General features: G+C 31.7%; 1 protein-coding gene across 5 annotated transcripts in view; it reads right to left on the reverse strand.

Moving 5' to 3' along the window:
* Positions 1 to 21,495, reverse strand: part of LOC136035011 (ubiquitin-conjugating enzyme E2 W-like) — a 38,570-nt gene that overhangs the window by 4,158 nt on the left and 12,917 nt on the right. For 4 of the 5 annotated variants that reach the window (XM_065716589.1, XM_065716587.1, XM_065716586.1 and 1 more), the window contains exons 3-5: positions 21,287 to 21,389; positions 12,584 to 12,739; positions 7,082 to 7,157 (exon numbers count right to left, since the gene is read on the reverse strand). In XM_065716589.1, the coding sequence (XP_065572661.1) occupies positions 7,082 to 7,157; positions 12,584 to 12,739; positions 21,287 to 21,389 (335 nt within the window). Of the gene's footprint in view, positions 1 to 2,858; positions 4,604 to 7,081; positions 7,158 to 12,583; positions 12,740 to 21,286; positions 21,390 to 21,495 lie in introns of those variants that run through there. The other variant, XM_065716590.1, reaches the window with a different exon arrangement.

A 21,495-nucleotide genomic window follows, 5' to 3' on the forward strand; every position in this document is an offset into this window, starting at 1 on the left:
AAACTTACGAACGTTTAGTGGAGATTAGCATGAAAACTAAATACAAAACGTCATCTTTAAAAAGTGAATCGTAATAGTTAAGTATTTTTCTGTACATGAATGATCTATGTTTCTTTACAAGTTGGTTCCTATTGGAATTCAAAAAACAGCCTAGATTCGATTTAGGTTCTGACATTAGTAAATTTTTATATCCAATTTTTTCATTTATAAGTTCATTTAAAAGTATACCATTTTCTACGTTTTTTTTAAGAACTGTTGCAGGCTTTAGGATACCAAAGTTCACTAACACACTAAAACACTTCTTGGCTAAAGAATCGACATGGCTTATTCAAGCCAAGAGGAACTTAGGGACTTGAGAGCTATTTTAGGGACTTGTATGAACCTTCGCCAGTTTTAGGGACTTTAGGGATCCAGTGGAAGCCCTGTTATATTTATACTATTCAAAGTATTATAGAAAAACAAGCCCTTATGTTTAGAGCCGCAAAACAAATCCTGACATTAAGAAGGGATTTGGAACTTCAATTTGGAAAATTGATATTTGATATTGATATTTGGAAATATCAGATATACCATTATAGTCGTAAATAAGAGAAGCCAAATCAATTGAGTCTACCTAAAAGATTCTTCGTTGACAATGGTACTGGAATAATCAGTAAGAAATATCAAAACTAAACTAAAAAACTTTATACAAAGATTTTAATAATGAACTTTATAAACATACACTTTTTTCTACTAAAATAAAATACAGGACGCTTGGGACAGATATTGCTAGCATGTGTAAGAATTGTTACATTTGAATGTATAGGAAACAATGTAAATTAATAGGATAAAAATAAAATTTCCAAATTTATAGAAATTTGTTTCTATACATTTAATTTCCACTGAAATGCACAGTAACTTTAGGAAGGCTAACTAAGTCTTTTCAGCTTTAATACTGTTATATGCATTATAATATAGCGGTTTTAGGGGGGGGGGTTAATTCACAAGAAACAATGCTATTATTAACAACTTACCACAGCACTAAGCCGTGGTCCTTGGTGCTGACCAACCAATGAGCTATTCTAAGCATGAAACCAAAAAGCAACTTGTGATTTAAGAGTCTACGATATGCAGTTATAAGTTTATGTTACAACATTCAAATCCTTTGGCTCCCCTTTTAAGGTTTTTTTTTCGTTCTAGTATTTTTTAGCGTCCAATCACTTACAAAAACCCTCAATTTTTTCCTTTTATATATACATTTTCTAGGAACAAGTAAAGATACTATATGAAGACAATATTATTATGTATAGGTGCATTTATATATATATATATATATATATATATATATATATATATATATATATATATATATATATATATATATATATATATATATATATATATATATACAATATTTAAACTAAAGCATACCAATCTGCAACAATCTTACACATTAAAAAAGATAAAATTATTAAAAGTCACGTTAAAAGTCTTTAACTTTGTTCCTGTTATAAAGACGCTTTCCAAAAGCAAGAAATGATACAACATATAAATAACAACTTATTTTGGGCATAAAACTGATTAGAAACATCTAGGATCAAACATACCAAATATATTAAATACACACACACACACACACATATATATATATATATATATATATATATATATATATATATATATATATATATATATACTAGCTGTTGGGGTGGCGCTTCGCGCCACCCCAACACCTAGTTGGTGGGGGCGCTTCGCGCCCCCCCCAAGCCCCCCCGCGCGCGTAAGTCGTTACGCGCCATAATAGTTACGCGCCATTGTAGTTGTGTCCCTATGTCCCACCTGTGAATATAGATATATATATATATATATGGTTTTAACTACGTAAAACTTGCGAATATACAACATTCTTTGCTGTCCCATTGTCTTTGCATATAAATAGATTGTCAGGTTATCCCCCTGTTTCCCCCGGTGTCCCCGTTGTAGTTGTGTCCCTGTGTCCCGGTCGTCATTTATATTCCCTGTGTCCCGGGTCCCGGTCATCATTTGTATCCCGGTGTCCCGGTCTGTATATACATTCGTTTTTTAGTTTTGTTTTTCTCCTTTATTTTTTTCCTTTTTTTTTCTTTTTTAGCTTATTTAGATTTTTAGATTTTTTAGTTTTTTTTATTAGTTTTTAGTTTTTATTTCTTTTTAGTTTTTTTGTCCCGGTCGTCATTTATATCCCCCTGTTTCCCCCGGTGTCCCCGTTGTAGTTGTGTCCCTGTGTCCCGGTCGTTATTTATATTCCCTGTGTCCCGGTCGTCATTTGTATCCCGGTGTACCGGTCTGTATATACATTCGTTTTTTAGTTTTGTTTTTCTCCTTTATTTTTTTCCTTTTTTTTTCTTTTTTAGTTTATTTAGATTTTTAGATTTTTTAGTTTTTTTATTAGTTTTTAGTTTTTTTTTCTTTTTAGTTTTTTTGTAGTTTTTACCTTCTTTTTAGTTTTGTTAATTTTTTTTTTTACTTGTGTCCTGGTCGTCATTTATACTCCCTGTGTCCCGGTGCTTTGTTGATTGCTAATCGAACATTCCTTTTGTCCTGGTCGCTTTCTCTTTGAGTGTCGTCATTTATTTTTTTCTTTTTTAGTTCTTTTAGTTTTTACCTTTTTTAGTTTTTTTTTAGTTTTTAGTTTTTTTAGTTTTTTACCTTTTTTTAGTTTTTTTAGTTTTTTAGCTTTTTTATTTTTTTTATTAGTTTTTAGTTTTTTTGTAGTTTTTGCCTTTTTTTTTAGTTTTTTGTCCTGGTCGCTTTCTCTTTGAGTGTCGTCATTTATTAGTTTTTTCCTTTTTTTTTTAGTTTTTTATTGGTTTTTACCTTTATTTTAGCTTATTTTTCAGTTTTTTCCTTTTTTTTAGTTTTTTTTTATTTTTTATTTTTTTTAGTTTTTTTCCTTTTTTTAGTTTTTTTAGTTTTTTTAGTTTTTTAGCTTTTTTACTTTTTTTATTAGTTTTTAGTTTTTTTTTGTAGTTTTTGCCTTTTTTTAGTTTTTTCAGTTTTTTTTTTAGTTTTTTATTGGTTTTTACCTTTATAGTTTTTTTAGTTTTTTAGCTTTTTTATTTTTTTTATTAGTTTTTAGTTTTTTTTGTAGTTTTTGCCTTTTTTTAGTTTTTTCAGTTTTGACGTCACCTAATCCAGTTTTTTCAGGTGACGTCACCTGACACATCCATCCACACATCCATCCACACATCCACAGACAGACAACTTATTTTTATATATATAGATATATATATATATATATATATATATATATATATATATATATATATATATAGTTTATATACCATATATAAACTTAAGCATACCAAACCGCCGCAATCTTTCAGGTTAAAAAAGTACAGTCACATCAAAACTTGCTATGCTTATTTCATCTTGTATTCTATTTTTTTATAGTCCATTATAAAATTTATTTTTAAATGTACTGACATTAATATTTTTAACTGTGGGTAACAAAGAAAACTTCGAAACAAAGGTTACAAAGAGAAAGGTTCTCTAGCAAAGTAAAACCCCAAACTTAACCATACAATTTTAAATTGGATTCTTGCAATTCTTATTAAGCAGAGGAGAGGTGCATCTCAAGAAATATACTTTAAGTGATGTGTTTTTACAAGCCCTTGGACACAGGGGAGAGGGAGTTTCCCCGAGACTAGTTTAAAAGCTTTCTTTAAGACAGAATTATGTGACGGGAAACGAGCACAACAAGAATAAGGCAGCTTTGTGTAGGCTACTTTATATTGAAAGTTCTATTATACCATTTAACAACAAAAACCCATATTTTTTCACAAGGAACAACGACAGAGCTGCAAAAAAAAAGCTAAATTTTTTCTTAAGGAACAGTGGCAGAGCTGCACAAAAAACCTAAATTTTTTCTTTAGGAACAGTGGCAGGGCTGCACAAAAAACCTAAATTTTTCACGAGGAACAGCGGCAGAGCTGCACAAAAAAGCTAATTTTTTTCTTAAAGAACAGCGGCAGAGCTGCAAAAAAAACCTAAATTTTCTCTTAAGGAACAGTGGCAGGGCTGCACAAAAAAACTAAATTTTTCACGAGGAACAGCGGCAGAGCTGCACAAAAAACCTAAATTTTTTCTTAAAGAACAGCGGCAGAGCTGCACAAAAAACCTAAATTTTTTCTCAAGGAACAGCCACAGAGCTGCAAAAAATTTTACCTTAAAACCACTAAAAGTAATCAACTGTAAAAGAGTCAAAATAAATGAAAGTTTTCTATGAAAGTTCCGAAACCGTTAGTCAGTTTGTATCAACAGTACAAAATTTGATGACATTATCTCATTGTTGTCGTTTGAGCCTGAACAATATTTTTGACTCCTTGTGCGAATGTTTGCTTATGCTTGCTTGCGAATATCGTCTGAGTTCAGTTACAACTAAATAAACGGTATATGGGATATCAACTAAATAAATAATATTTACATGGAATGCTTCATTTCATTCACTCTGGAAAACTTCAAGTAGAGTTGGGCTACTCTTCTGCAAGCAATATTACACACAAGTAACACCAAATTGAAAATATTTACATCAATAGTATTTAGAAACTGATTCAAACACATTCCTTTCTTTACATAGCGTCATCTAAAAAAAAGTGATATATGTAAATACATTTATAAATAAAATGAATGAACCCAGAGCCGCATTGGTAAAATTAATTCAGTTCATTAGTTAATAATAAAAGAATCCATACAAGTTTCACATACAAGTATCAATACATTCTTGTAAACACCAGCATGCCATCATCTAGTGGTTTTAGTTTTATACAAGGTAGAAAGATATTTTCCAAAAATAAAAATAAAACACAATCTTGGGTCATAATTGTGCCGAGGCAGCAATTCCAAAGAATATGTGATTCAGGTGCTAAAGCGTCTTTATAATCGAATTTACTGGTTCGAAAATAATTTACTTTCGGAATATACGTTGAATCTTTTCTGGTGAAATTCGCTCGAATAGTAACTAGCCACGTCAAGTCACTGATAATGCAGTGGTACCAAGTAAAGAAAAATCAAAGCAAGCTGAAATTTAGATCATTCGGGTTTCAATTAAAAGACTCTTTGGTTTTGAAACCTTTTTAGATTGACTATAGAACCGTCAGGGCTATAACAGATAGTTATGGCAAGATGCCAAAACGCACTGTTCAACTGCCCTTAAATTTTTCAGGTTTTTGGCCGTAAAATTTGGTTTTGTACAAAACGAATTATCCAAAAATAAACAATAGCGAAATTAAGAATTTTAAATATCGTTTTTTAAGTTTTCTTTTTTGCGAACGTTAGCTTTTGGGAAGATTTTTGAAAACCAATTTTATTTTCGAGAAAATTCTGAAAAATTTGGTATGGTTGCACTAATGTAGCAAATATATTAAAAAACATTGAAATTTTTCCAGCTTCACTATAATGGCCCTTCTTTCAAGTAGATTCTAATTTTTGCGTTTTTGACAAATTTCAGTTATTAGGGAGATTGATTTTAATTTATCGGGTAATACTCTGTTTTATAATTCAAGAGTTAATCATACTAAGACTTTTCAGACACTTCCTTGTTAATCCTAAGTCCTACTTCCTGTTTAAACACCTCAAACTCTATATTTAATTTAAATTAAATAAAAAAAGAAATTTTTTCAATTGAAAGTATGGATCACCATTGAAACTTTAAAAAACAGAAACTATTACGTATATGAAGGGGGTTGCCGCCTCCTGAATACCCCGCTCTTTACGCTAAAGTTTTTTCGTACTTTTAAAAAAGCTTCTTATTATTGAAATTAAACAGCCGTTGAGTTTCAAGAATCATTCCTGAAGAAGTGGGACAATATTCAAAAATAAGCGTAAAGAGATAGGTATTGAGGAGGGGGAAATCCCCATGATATACGTAATAGCTTCTGTTCTTTTTAAGTTTCAATGCTTTGTTTTTTTGTTTAATGCTCTGTTTTAAGTTTATGTTTGTTTTAAGTTTTAATGTAACACGCATCCATGATCTTTCGTCCGGCAAAAAATAGGAAATTCCATATTTTTTCAGATAAGGATGAAGCCTCGGAAATAATGTTCTCTGATACCCTGAATCTGACGGTGGGATTTACATTAACATTCTTCTACTTTTAGGAGATATTTTTCACCCTTTTTTGGAGAATCAGGCAATTTTCTCAAATTTTCAAAGGCTTGTAACCTTTGATATGTAACACTAAACTTAATGAAACTTATATATTTGGAATCAGGATAATAAGCAAATTCTTTTGATATATCTATTGGTATCAAAATTTAATTTTTGGAGTTTCGGTTACTATTGAGCCGTGTTGCTCCATATTTTTGAAAAAGGAAAAAATATTTTGTTGTTCCAGATAAGGAAACGTAATATTTTTTTTATGTTTGGTAGATTATGGCTAATTCAGAGAAGGTTTTATCCATACTTTTCGGTTCTTCAATTAAAAACACGTTTCATTTCATTTATTCATTTCTATTTGAAAATATTATTTTTTAATATTATTTTTGCTAGCGTAAATTTGTGGACTTAGCTTTTGGTTTGCTACTGATTTTTTTTTTTTTTTTTTTTTTTTTTTTGAAGTTTGATAAATTATTCTACCACTGCAAAATAAATCTAGTTTAGAAGTATGAAAGTCAATTTAAAAAAAAATGTAACTCAGTTATTCTTTAAGAAAGGCGGGATCAAAAAGAAAAACAAATTTTCTTGATAGTCTGAATAAAAAGTACCCAAATAATCTGGAACAATCCGAATTGTGAGAAGGGGGGCAGGTTCAAAGGTGCTTCCTCTCCGCGTGTCCCTACTCCTAACTGAAAATGTAACTGATCATAAATAGGAAAAAAACTGAATACAAGTAATAATAGAATAGAAACTGAATAAAACTTTGAATAGAAACTGAAAAAATAGGGAAAAAACTGAATACAAGTAATAATAGAATAGAAACTGAATAAAACTTTGAATAGAAACTGAAAAAATAGGGAAAAAACTGAATACAAGTAATAATAGAATAGAAACTGAATAAAACTTTGAATAGAAACTGAAAAAATAGGAAAAAAACTGAACACAAGTAATAATAGAATAGAAACTTACCATGATAAACCCATCCTGTTTTACTAGGCTCTTTTGGGGCAGTAGCCACATATAGACTATCACCAGGAGGTAGTGCCTAGAAGCAAATCACTTTCATCAATTAATTCAAAGCTGTAATAAACCTTTCTTTAATTCTTTTGTAATTAATCTTTTATCCTTTTTAGCCCTTAGCTAATATATTAAGGTTACAAAACAAGACGCCTTTAATTACGTCAATAGGTATTACACGATTGTCGCCATCCTTCTTTGAACTCGCCTAGCAGCCTAGTTATTAGCCTAGTGAAATAATGAATTCTTAGAAATTGGAGGCTAAGCAATTAGGAGACAAACAATTTTCATTTAATAGATTGATTGATACATTAATATAACATAACTTATAACAAATGCACGACTATAAACGAAGTTTCTTTTTGTTATAAACCACCAAAAGCATTGTTATATTGATATGTCAATTTTTTGGTGGTTTTCAATTGACACCATCACATTTTGTCATGAATTTATGGTTTCCATCAAACAGTTCGTGGTAACGAACTGTAGTAAGGAGCGACCCGGCTCAATAGTAACCAAAACTCTAAAAAATTGAATTTTGATATCAATAGCTACATCAAAAGAATCGCATTTTAATGCTGATTTTAAATATATAAGTTTCATCAAGTTTAGTCTTACCCATCAAAAGTTACGAGCCTGAGAAAATTTGTCCTATTAAGGAAAATAGGGGGGAACACCCCCTAAAAGTCGTAGGATCTTAGCGAAAATGACACCATAAGATTCAGCGTATCAGAGAACCCTATTGTAGAAGTTTCAAGCTCCTATCTACAAAAATGTGGAATTTTGTATTTTTTGCCAGAAGACAAATCACGGGTGCGTGTTTATTTGTTTGTTTGTTTTTTTTTTGTTTGTTTTTTTTTTTTTTTTTTTTCCCCAGGGGTCATCGTATCGACCAAGTGGTCCTAGAAAGTCGCAAGAGGGCTCATTCTAACGGAAATGAAAAGTTCTAGTGCCCTTTTTAAGTGACCCAAAAAATTGGAGGGCATCTAGGCCCCCTCCCACGCTCATTTTTTTCCCAAAGTCAACAGATCAAAATTTTGAGATAGCAATTTTGTTCAGCATAGTCGAAAATCATAATAACTATGTCTTTGGGGATGACTTACTCCCCCACAATCCCTGGGGGAGGGGCTGCAAGTTACAAACTTTGACCAGTGTTTACATATAGTAATGGTTATTGGGAAGTGTACAGACGTTTTCAGGGGGATTTTATTTTGTTTGGGGGTGGGGCTGAGGAGAGGGGGCTATGTTGGAGGATTTTTCCTTGGAGGAATCTGTCAAGGGGGAACAGAAATTCAATGAAAAGGGCGCAGGATTCTCTAGCATTACTATAAGAAAACAATGAAAAATAAACATGAAAACGTTTTTTCAAATGAAAGGAAGAGAGATTATTACGCATATGAGGGGTTCTAAAAATACTTTAGCATAAAGAGCGAGGTATTTAGGAGGAGATAAATACCTCGCTCTTCATGCTAAAGTATTTTTAGTAATTTCAACTATTTATTCTACGGCCTTTCTGATTCAGGGGTCATTCTTAAAGAATTGGGACAAAACTTACGATTTAGTGTAAAGAACGAGGTATTAACGAGGGTACAAACCCCCTCATATACATAATAATAATTAAAGAATATAAAAGTTTGTTACGTAAGTTAATTCTAAAGTTACGTATATTTTTTGCTAATAAAAAAAAATCGTTAAAATTAAAATTAATAGTTGCCTTTTTCTGTAACCGAAAAATTGCATGGCAACTAGGCCTCCTTCCCCATCCCATATTTCTCAAAATCGTATGATCAAAACTAAGAGAAAGCCATTTAGCCAAAAAAGGAATTAATATGCAAATTTCATTTGAATAGTTTACGTGTGGAGAGTCAAAATCAAACATGCATTAATTCAAAAACGTTCAGAAATTACATAAAAAAAAACTAGTTTTTTTAACTGAAAGTAAGGAGCGACATTAAAACTTAAAACGAACAGAAATTACTCCGTATATGAAATAGATTGTTCCCTCCGCAATCCCTCGCTCTTTACGCTAAAGTTCGACTCTTTGCCACAATTCTGCTTTTTAAAACAATTAAAAGCTTTAGCGTAAAGAGCGAGGGATTGCGGAGGGAACAATCTATTTCATATACGGAGTAATTTCTGTTCGTTTTAAGTTTTAATGTCGCTCCTTACTTTCAGTTAAAAAAACTAGTTTTTTTTTTATGTAATATTAAGTAAAGCTGTACATATCCAAGCTTATACATACATTTGTTTGTTGTTTTTTATTGGAAGGGGGTAATGGGTACAACAGGCATTTTTTTATAAATTATCAAAAGCATTGTTATAGAGATATAGCAATCTTCAAGGTGGCTTTCCAATAACCCGATGGCGTTTTTTCCACTGCTTTGGCTGCTATCATAGACCTGCGTAAAGACATACGTTTTTCTGTGGTGGAAGGGGGGGGGGGGTAAGTGATAGGTACACCATAAGGAAATTTTTTTTTACATCAGGTACTAGACACAACCGATTATTCAGCTTAAACGGCAACTATCAGGCAACTTCTTGTAAGGAGATTCTAGAGAAATTGATGTATATACATATTTATTATATGTATATATATATATATATATATATATATATATATATATATATATATATATATATATATATATATATATATATATATATATATATATATATATATATATATATATATATATATCATATTTACCGAAATTTATTTATTTACATTTAATTATAGATATTTATTCATTTTGATTTCTTTTACCAAAATTTTACCATATATCACTAAACGTTACCCAGTATTTACTAATATTAATCAAACAATTCGTGGTAACGAATTGTAGTAAGGAGTGATCCGGCTCAATAGTAACCGAAACTCTAAAAAATGGAATTTTGATACCAATAGTTACATCAAAAGAATCGCGGTTTGATGCTGATTTTAAATATATAAGTTTCATCAAGATCAGTTATACCCATCGAAAGTTACGAGCCTGAGAAAAATTTGCCTCATTTTAGAAAATTGGGGGAAACACCCCCTAAAAGTCATACGATCTTAACGAAAATCACACCATCAGATTCAGCGTATCAGCGAACCTTATTGCAGAAATTTCAAGCTCCTACCTACAAAAATGTGGAATTTCGCTTTTTTTTGCCAGAAGACAGATCACGGATGCGTGTTTATTTGTTTTTCTGTTTTTTGTTGTTTTTTATTCCCAGGGGTGATCGTATCGACTTAGTGGTCCTAGAATGTCACGAGAAGGCTCATTCTAACGGAAATGAAAAGTTCTAGTGCCCTTTTTAAGTGACCAAAAAAATTGCAGGGCACCTAGGCCCCCTCCCACACTCATTTTTTCCCAAAAGTCACCGGATCAAAATTGTGATATAGCCATTTTATTCACCATAGTCGAAAAACCTAATAGCTACGTCTTTAGGGACGACTTAATCCCCCGCAGTCCCCGTGGGAGGGGCTGCAAGTTACAAACTTTGACCTGTGTTTACATATAGTAATGGTTACTGGGAAGTGTACAGACGTTTTCGTTTTCAGGTGGTTGATTTTTTTGGTTTAGGGGGGAGAGTTGAGGGGTGGGGGGTACGCGGGAAGATATTTCCATGGAGGAACTTTTCATGGGGGAAGAGAATTTCAATAAAGGGGGCGCGGGATTTTCTAGTATTATTTGAAAAAAAACAATGAAAAAATAAATATGAAAAGTTTTTTTCTACTGAAAGTAAGGAGCAGCATTAAAACTTAAAACGAAAAAAATTTATTACGCACATGAGGGGTTTACCTCCTCGTAATACCTCACTCTTTATGCTAAATTTATTTTTAGTAATTTGAACTATTTATTCTACGGCCTTTGTGATTCAGAGTGTGATTTAAGTTCTAAAGCTTAAAGCTCAAAATCACTATAGCTTAAATGGGATATTTAAACTTTAGTGTAAAGAGCGAGGTATCGACGAGGGTTGAACCCCCTCATATACGCAATAAAAACATACAAATATAGAAGCTCTTCACGTAAGTTAATTCGTAAGTTACGTATAATTTTTACCAATGAAAACATTTGTAAAAAATTAAAAGTTCTACTTGCCTTTTTAAGTAATCAAAAAATTGGAGGGGGACTTTGGCCTCCTCCTTCACTCCTTTTTTCTCTAAGTCTTCCGATAATTGCAATTAATTAAAATGCAAATTTTATTTTAATTATTTATGTGCGGAGAGCCAAGATCAAAACATGCATTAATTCAAAAACGTCCAGAAATTAAATAGAAAAAAACAAGTTTTTTTAAATGAAAGTAAGGAGCAACATTAAAACTTAAAACGAACAGAAATTACTCCGTATATGAAAGGGGCTTTTCCTCCTCAACGCCCCGCTCTTTACGCTAAAGTTTCTTACTGTTTTAAAAGGTAGAGTTAAGAGAAAGAGTCAAACTTTGGCGTAAAGAGCGGGGCATTGAGGAGGAAAAGCCCCTCTCATATACGGAGTAATTTCTGTTCGTTTTAAGTTTTAATGTTGCTCCTTACTTTCATTTAAAAAAACTTGTTCTTTTCTATTTAATTATTTTTAAAATACTGATCAACCTTAGAAATCACGTAATGCAATTATCACTTAAAAAGCAATTAGACAAAGCAGATCCTAAAACAAAGAGGTCAACAAGAATCCACCTCACTCAAAAACTCTTTGCTAGGATGATGAGCTAAAAACCAAGAAAAATCATTGAAACAAACTTTTTCTAATGACATGGTAGAGTAAGGCATCAAATGGAATTAATAGTATCACATTTTTAGCAATCAAAATCGTTTTATATGTCCTGTCTGAAAATTTGAGTTTAATGAAATTAAGGATCTTTCCGAAAAGTGTTTTTATGGTTTTACTATTATTTTTATTTGTTTGAAAATATTGCTATGGTAAAATTCATTAAAAATGTAATATTAAAAAGTAATGATTGGTAAAATAGGAAGCCAGTTTATTCCCTGATTCAAAAAAAGCAGATAAAAAACAGAATAATCCAAAGGAACAGATGCGACCTGGAATAACTGGAATAAATAATATTGTATCACTAAAAAGAAACTATGTGTAAATAGAAAGTATATTCATTGACTTTTTTTTTTTCAATAAAGAAGTAGAAATTCCGGATATTTCACTGGAATTGCACGAAAAGTATTAAGAAGGCTTTTCAGCACGAAAGATATTTGGGCTTTGAAGGCTTTTTTTTCGGAGGGGGGGGGGGTAGAATTTACACCTAAAACTTTCGCAAGAGTGTAGGCTACTCAGCAGCTCCTTGGCGATCCAATCAACAGTCTAGTTGTGCATACACGACAGATTTATACTTGTATTTATTTTAACAAAGATTAATGCAGGAAACATATTGCCTGATTCACTATTTAATCCTTGCAACCTGAGACAGACTAAAAAATAATTTATCGCATAAATGCAATTTTACTACTGAAATTGGAATTACCTTTTCCTTGCAACTGCTAAGCATAGATAAAATACTAATACAAACAGATTCAACGGAATATGACGGCGTCCACTCGTCATTCAAGATGGATAAGCAAATGTGACCGTTGCTGTAGACGTGTGGATGAATTGGCAGGTACGGAGGAACGAAAACAACCTGAAAATAAAATAAGAATCCAAATGTGAAATCCCTTTTGAATATAAATTCCTGATTTGAGTTGACGAAGTAGAATTTTAATTTGGTTAACATAAGCTTTTAAATATTGGCCAGACCAAAACTAAACCTTAAAAAAGGTCCAACCAGAAAGGCTGCATCTCTGCTTTTCTGCAAGCGTCCTTTGCTGCTAAATAGTCAAACTTTTTTAATTTGTAAGCAAACCTGACCTGAACGCAGAAACAAACGAGAACAATTGACGAAACTTGGCCGTCACCGAGACGGTTGTTGCTGTAGTGCAGTTTTCGGATAAGTTTCCATACTTTTCTTTTGGCAATTACCAATGATATTGTATAATTCTTAATAAATTCACTCTTATACTTAGCTTGAAATTTATGTCACAATTGTCATACTCATGTGACCAATCAAAATTATGTTTTGGAGCAGCACCAGATTTTTTATTTCGTTGTCGCCATCAGTAGTTTCGACTCGGTAACGATAAGAAACGGAAATTACAGAATCTTGTCCGGCACAAGTATTGCAAAATGGATAGTCATTTGAGAAATATTGTCGCTGAAACCACATCCTCTGACTCTATTTAATTCGTAATTTATTTAATTCTATTTATTTCGTATATTAAACAGACTAGTACTATATCAGATTCTAAGTTCTTAGCACCCTTGCGCCCTGAATTCGGTCACAAGAAGTTAAACTTCATTTCAGTAAATGGATTTCGTGGCATCAGATAGGGAATTTTTTTCTTTCTTACTGGATCAGAATTGCAACATCCGTTTATTCAGCCATAAAATTAAGACTTAAAATAGACCAGTCCTTTCTATTTATGCAAAGATAAAAACTAAAACCTAAATAACTTTCAAAATGTAGAATCTGACTTGAATTAGTCAAGTAGACTTTAACTCAGTCAACGTCACTTTTTAACTATCCAATAGACCAAATCCGAAACTAACAACAGATCCTGACAAAAATCGGCTTTGTAAGATACTGCGCCGCCATTTGGAATGATCTTTCGAGAGATATTGTACCTGAAAACTATCAGTTGATACAACTTGCAGAAAATTCAACAGACACCACTGTAGAGGGAAACCCTGGGTAAATAGTAGACTAGTGTTATATCAGGCCCTGAGCTCTTAGCACACTGAATTTTGTGATAAAAAGTCTACATTTCTGAAACTGGATCCCATGGTACACGATAGAAAAAAGATCGTTATTCCAGGATCAGAATCGCAACATTTGTTTTTCCAGCCGAAAAATTACTTTTAAAATAAACAAAACCTTTCTGCTTGATGAAAATCTAAAACTCACATTCTTCTTTAGACAGGTATTTTTTTTTCTCTTGAGAAATTTTCTAAGGAAACTTCAGAAAATTTAGTTTTCCAGCACATGTATCAGCCAAAATACATGCATTGACGCAATAATAGCATTACTGCTTGATAGAATTTACAGTCTGTTTTGGTTGTATTGACTAAATGGTACTTTAACCTAAATAAGTCTGTTACTGTCTTGATCAAGATTGATTTCTTTTACTTACTTGAAACTCAACATCCGTATGAAACCAAGAGAAGTGTTAACAAATTTGTAAACCCCAGTTTGAAGGTCTTTATTAGGATATGTGCTCTTAGCAGTTGGGAATATAAAATCAAAAGTACCCTTGAAGTTCAACCAGACCTACTAGAAAAACCCCAGCACGTTTATAGACATTTTTAATATTTTACTTCAACAAAAAATAGTAAATATACTTTTAAAGCTTAAAATTCTGTGACATCCTTCGGTGGACATCAAGAATCTTTTTAACGTTTTTCTATTTTTGAGTATCGTGCAATTTTTGGTATAACGAGAGATTTAAGTCTGTTCTATGACTAGGCTAGAGTCTTTTCTTCGATGTATACGTCTTGGGTTCATACTGATTTTTAAGGATTAGAACAAAAATCGCCAGTCAGGAGATGAGATTGTAGAAGCATGCCTGTCGCCAGGCCTTCTTCCAATAGAGTTTGGAAATCTTTGAAGAAAATAACACGGCATTGCCCAGCCCTGAATTGTAAAGAGTAATCTTAGTAGTCAGTATAACTGCAGAAGAGTAAAGAAGTAGTTTTAAAACTGTGGTAAGGGAGCTAGAATTCATTGTTTGCGAACCTAAAATTACCTTTCTCAAATATTTGGATTTTACAAATGCACATGCTTGATGTCACTGTTGCCAGTTTCCAGCTTATAAAGAAGAGGAAATTATGTACGGGCATGCTTAAACCCAAATTGAGGAGCTCTTTCAGGAAGATGAACCTGGTTTAAATTTTATTTGTGCTTTTAATTTTCATACAGAGCCATGGTTGAGGAAGAGGGAGCCATCCACCTCGTATAAACAATTATTTTTGCTCGTTTTAAGTTTTAGTGTTGGTCCTTATTTTCAGTTGAAACAAATTGTTTTTATCCAATATAATTTGTATAATAACACTTGCTACGCACAACGATAAGAGGAAACGTAGTAAAACGAGGAGATTTACGACCAGTGAACGCAAATCACCTCCTTTCACTACTTTTTCGCATTTCTTTTTTTTTACCAACATTGAGGCATATCATTTTCACATTTAATCAAAAATAGTCTTTAGAGTAGTGGATAACCAGATTTCTACTAATTAATACTAACTCACTGCAACACAGCATCAAATCATCTGAGGCCACTACAACTATGCATGTTTCTTCTCAGCCCAATCTGTTCAAAGCTTCACTTTTTATCTCCTCATATAAAGGACTGATTCCATGAAATTCTTTCAGGTTGACGTTCTACCCCATTCAGGAACGATCAGCTTTTGGTCTGGCCCTAGAGGGCAGGCCAAAAAACACTCTTTGGCAATCTATCATCCTTCACCCATAAGACAAGGCCTAGTCATCTTACCTTCCTTTCACTATAGCCCTAGAAAATTGGATCAATCCTTTTGTACAGCCTACTGTTTGACATGTGGTAAATTAAAGGAGCATCCAAAAGTATTCTAAGCCAATTCCTTTCTAAAACATTTGACTTAAACCATCTTCATCCAATTCTACTCGAGAACATTTAACAGACCTTCCTCAGACTTTTGAAGCACCCACGTTGCAGAGCCATGCTTATTACCCTAGCTTCCAGGTTACTCAGAGCCACTTATTACCCTGGCTTCCAATATTCTAGTCTTAGTTTGGCAATTCATTTTAGGTCAACTACCTCTTGCTCCAGACTATTCTCAAATACGAAAAACACCCTTCTTCTATGCTATTCTATTTAATAAATCTTCACTGCGTCTGCCATCTTTACGAATAATACTACCAAGGTAAGTGAAACAACTGACTAGATCGATTTTCTCGATCTATCTCGTTGGTGGGGGCGCCTCGCCCCCCCAAGCCCCCCAGCTCGCGTATGTCGTTACGCGCCATATTAGTTACGCGCCATTGTAGTTGTGTTCCACCTGTGAATATAGATATATATATATATATATATATATATATATATATATATATATATATATATATATATATATATATATGTTTTTAACTACGTAAAACTTGCAAATATACAACATTCTTCGCTGTCCCATTGTCTGTGCATATAAATAGATTGTCAGGTTTACCCACTCTTGAACATGAAACATATAATTGTCCATGGGAAAAACAATCCGTATTCAGATCTATACCTCATTATTCTGATGATTATCCTTGAGCTTTATTGATGATGATTGCTAATCGAACATTCCCTGTGTCCCGGTCGTCATTTATATATCCCTCCTGTGTCCCCGTTGTAGTTGTGTCCCTGTGTCCCGGTCATCATTTATATTCCCTGTGTCCCGGTCGTTATTTGTGTCCTGGTGTCCCATTCTGTAATTTCTCTTTGAGTGTCCCGGTCGTCATTTATATTCCCTGTGTACCGGTGTCCCGGTCGTCATTTGTGTCCCGGTGTCCCGGTCTGTAAATTCGTCAGTCGACAAACATGACGTCAGTCGACAAACAACTTCATGACGGAATAATGCTCAATCCTTATAATGACGTCAGTCGACACACAAACATGACGTCAGTCAACAGACAAACAAACAACTTATTTTTATATATAGAGATATTATTTTATTCAAAAAGACAATTTCTTTGTTTTTCTTTAGCTTGCCATAGTTGTTTATAAATAAACTATAATCTTGTCTCTTCTTACCAATAATACCGATATGTTAAATATAAAAAAGGGTCATATCCACAGGATTTTCGGTGATTCTTGGTGGGGTGCCAATATCACTTGTAATTAAAAAGAATTCTACATGTTATATTTCAAGGTTTAAGGAAGTATGTCAGATATTTTCAAAAGTAAATGTGTCAGAACAGTTTAAAGTATTCGCCTCAGCTACTGATTGCCTGCCAGCAGTTTCAATCCCACTCCAAATGTTAGTCTGAAAACAAATTTATGGAATTCCGAAAATTATTCCGAAATCTCTAAAGATTGGCGTCGGATCGAATTTAAAAGAACATTATCGGAGTTATCATGACCGAAAAATGTATGCAAAAGAAAAAACTTGGTCTCTCGACTTGAACAACATGCACCTGTGGCACTAGTGTGAACAAGTTACATAACTTGTAGCACTAGTGTGTTTTCTTTTTGTCTCTTTTTATTCTCTGCTGCTAGCTGGGCACCGGATCATCATAGAGAGTTGTTTATGGGTTCATTTTAAATCAAATTGCAACATCTGCTCGCTTTTTGAATTAACAAATGCAATATTTAATATAAAATTTAACTGATATTTTTTACGCCTTTGACTCTACTGAACACAGCTTGAACATCAAAATGTATTTCTTACAAAAATTCAAATCCATAGAACTTTTAAGACTAACTGAAAATATTCTTAGCTTATATTAATCAAGTAATTGTGATAGTTGTGATACATAATAGTTGTGATGCACACCAACAATTTTGATACATAAAACCAGGAATTTCAGCTAACTGAGACTGGAAGTACAATAGGCAAATAATTAATTGCAACAGGTTTTAATAACTGCTTTTGAACCCCAGTCAATATTTAGAATTGGCAATGGAAAGCCACAGGTTAAAAAAATTGATTCCAATAGGCTTATTGAATGCGTAGGTTATCTTATATAAATTCAGTAAATTCAAAAATGCTTCCTTACTCAGATAAATGTAGTTTAACATATAAAGATATATGTGCTCAAATGCATCCTGTCTATTCCACTAATTTCCATTTTAGCTGATGTTTTGAAAAATAAACTAATAGCACTTAAACGCAAAAGACAAACTCAGTAAATTGAAACAGAGGGGAACGGAGTATTCCTCCTCTTTGCAGCACTCTCATTGTAAAAGTTTTGTTAAATAAAATACTCTTTTCTTTGTTTTTTAACGTGCCTTTTTTAATATAAGTTTTTTTTTGTTTTTTATTGTTTTTATTTTAATGTGTATTATTTCAATATAATAGTTAAATCATTTGCAACTACAATTCAACGATAATTCCCAACATCACAAATCTCCGCTAATTTCAATTTTTTAAAAATAAGCTAATAGTATTAAAACACAAAAGACAAATTCAGTAAACTAAAACAGAGGAGAATGGATTATTCCTCCTCTTTGCAGCACTCTCATCGTAAAAGTTTTGTTAAATAAAATACGTTTTTCTTTGTTTTTTATCATGCCTTTTTCTATATAAGTTTTTTTTGTTGTATTGTTGTTTTTTTTAATGTGTTCAATATAATAGTTAAATAATTTCACAACTACAATTCCACGATAATTTCCAACATCACAAATCTCCGCTAATTTCAATTTTTTTAAATAAGCTAATAGCATTTAAACACAAAAGACAAATTCAGTAAACTAAAACAGAGGGGAATGGATTGTTCCTCCTCTTTGCAGCACTCTTATCGTAAAATTTTTGTTAAATAAAATACGTTTTCCCTTGTTTTTCATCGCGCCTTTTTCAATATAAGTTTTTTTTGTTGCATTATTTTAATGTTTTCAATATGATAGTTCAATAATTTCACAACTACAATTCCACGATAATTCCCAACATCACAGATTTCCATTTTTTAAAAATGGAATTTCCGTTTTTTATCGTGCCTTTTTCAATATACGTTTTTCTGTTGTTATTGTTTTTATTTTAATGTGTATTGTTTCAATATAATAGTTAAATAATTTCACAACTACAATTCCACGACAATTCCCAACATCACAAATCCCCACTAATTACTATTTTTGAAAAACAAACCAATAGCATTTAAACACAAAAGACAAATTCAGTAAAGTAAAACAGAGGAGATCGGATTATTCCTCCTCTTTGCAGCACTCTCATTGCAAAATTTTTTTTTAAATAAAACACGTTTTTCTTTGATTTTTATCATGCCTTTTTCTATATACTTTTTGTTGTTGTATTGTTTTTATTTTAATGTGTTCAATATAATAGTTAAATGATTTCACAACTACAATTCCACGATCATTCCCAACATCACAAATCCCCACTAATTTCTATCTTTGAAAAACAAACTATATTTCTCCTCTTTGCAGCACTCTCATTGTAAAAGTTTTGTTAAATAAAATACGTTTTTCTTTGTTTTTTATCATGCCTTTTTCTATATAAGTTTTTTTGTTGTATTGTTTTTATTTTAATGTGTTCAATATAATAGTTAAATAATTTCACAACTACAATTCCACGATAATTCCCAACATCACAAATCTCCACTAATTTCTATTTTTGAAAAACAAACTAATAGCATATAAACGCAAAAGAAAAATTCAGTAAAGTAAAACAGAGGGGAACGGATTATTCCTCCTCTTTGCAGCACTCTCATTGTAAAAGTTTTGTTAAATAAAATACGTTTTTCTTTGTTTTTTATCATGCCTTTTTCTATATAAGTTTTTGTTGTTGTATTGTTTTTATTTTAATGTATTCAATATAATAGTTAAATGATTTCACAACTACAATTCCACGATAATTCCCAACATCACAAATCCCCACTAATTTCTATTTTTGAAAAACAAACTAATAGCATTTAAACGCTAAAGACAAATTCAGTAACGTAAAACAGAGGGGAACGGATTATTCCTCCTCTTTGCAGCACTCACATTGTAAAAGTTTTGTTAAATAAAATACGTTTTTCTTTGTTTTTTATCATGCCTTTTTCTATATAAGTTTTTTTGTTGTATTGTTTTTATTTTAATGTGTTCCATATAATAGTTAAATAATTTCACAACTACAGTTCCACGATAATTCCCAACATCACAAATCCCCACTAATTTCTATTTTTGAAAAACAAACTAATAGCATTTAAACACAAAATACAAATTCAGTAAAGTAAAACAGAGGAGAACGGATTATTCCTCCTCTTTGCAGCACTCTCATCGCAAAAGTTTTGTTAAATAAAATACGTTTTTCTTTGTTTTTTTATCATGCCTTTTTCTATATAAGTTTTGTTGTTGTATTGTTTTTATTTTAATGTGTATTGTTTCAATATAATAGTTAAATAATTTCACAACTACAATTCCACGATAATTCCCAACATCACAAATCTCCACTAATTTCAATTTTTAAAAAATAAACTAATAGCAATTAAACAAAAAAGACAAATTCATTAAATTAAAACAGAGGGGAACGGATTATTCCTCCTCTTTGCAGCACTCTCATTGTAAAAGTTTTGTTAAATAAAATACGTTTTTCTTTGTTTTTTTTATCATGCCTTTTTCTATATAAGTTTTGTTGTTGTATTGTTTTTATTTTAATGTGTTCAATATAATAGTTAAATAATTTCACAACTACAATTCCACGATAATTCCCAACATCACAAATCCCCACTAATTTCTATTTTTGAAAAACAAACTAATAGCATTTAAACGCAAAAGACAAATACAGTAAAGTAAAACAGAGGGGAATGGATTATTCCTCCTCTTTGCAGCACTCTCATCCTTTGTTTCTTATTGTGCCTTTTTCAATATAAGTTTTTTTGTTTTTATTTTAATGTGTATTGTTTCAATATAATAGTTAAATAATTTCACAACTACAATTCCAAGATAATTCCCAACATCACAAATCTCCACTAATTTCAATTTTTAAAAAATAAACTAATAGCAATTAAACAAAAAAGACAAATTCAGTAAATTAAAACAGAGGGGAACGGATTATTCCTCCTCTTTGCAGCACTCTCATTGTAAAAGTTTTGTTAAATAAAATACGTTTTTCTTTGGTTTTTATCGTGCCTTTTTCAATACAAGCTTTTTTTTTTGTTTTATTGTTTTTATTTTAATGTGTATTGTTTCAATATAATAGTTAAACAATTTCACAACTACAATTCCACGATAATTCCCAACTTCACAAAAATTTAATTGCTTCTTCTAAAAATCAGTGTCGGCTTCAGAAACAAATAATAAAATTTGGAAACATCTATTGTGTCTTCCTTGAATAACATTAGCTGAATATCTCTGCTTAATTCATTACTTAAGACACACTAATAACAGCCTTTTTACAATCCTGAAATAAAGCTACAGGACATCTCTTTCAAGAGATTTCAAATCGGACCAAAACGTATACTTACAATTGGAGCCTCAAATGGATATTTCTTGCTAAACTTAAATCTTAATAAGAATCGCTCATTCTCATATATGGTGCTAGGTGCCCCAACAATAAAGAATTCCCACCTGGAAGTAGAAAAAACAAGAATTATTTTTTTAAATATTCATCAAACCTTTCTTTATGCCATTAGTTCGTGTCAGTAATGCCTAGCCAATCACAGGAGGTAATACA

Source organism: Artemia franciscana, chromosome 13 (genome assembly GCF_032884065.1).
Source record: "Artemia franciscana chromosome 13, ASM3288406v1, whole genome shotgun sequence".
In the NCBI taxonomy this organism is placed as follows: domain Eukaryota; kingdom Metazoa; phylum Arthropoda; class Branchiopoda; order Anostraca; family Artemiidae; genus Artemia; species Artemia franciscana.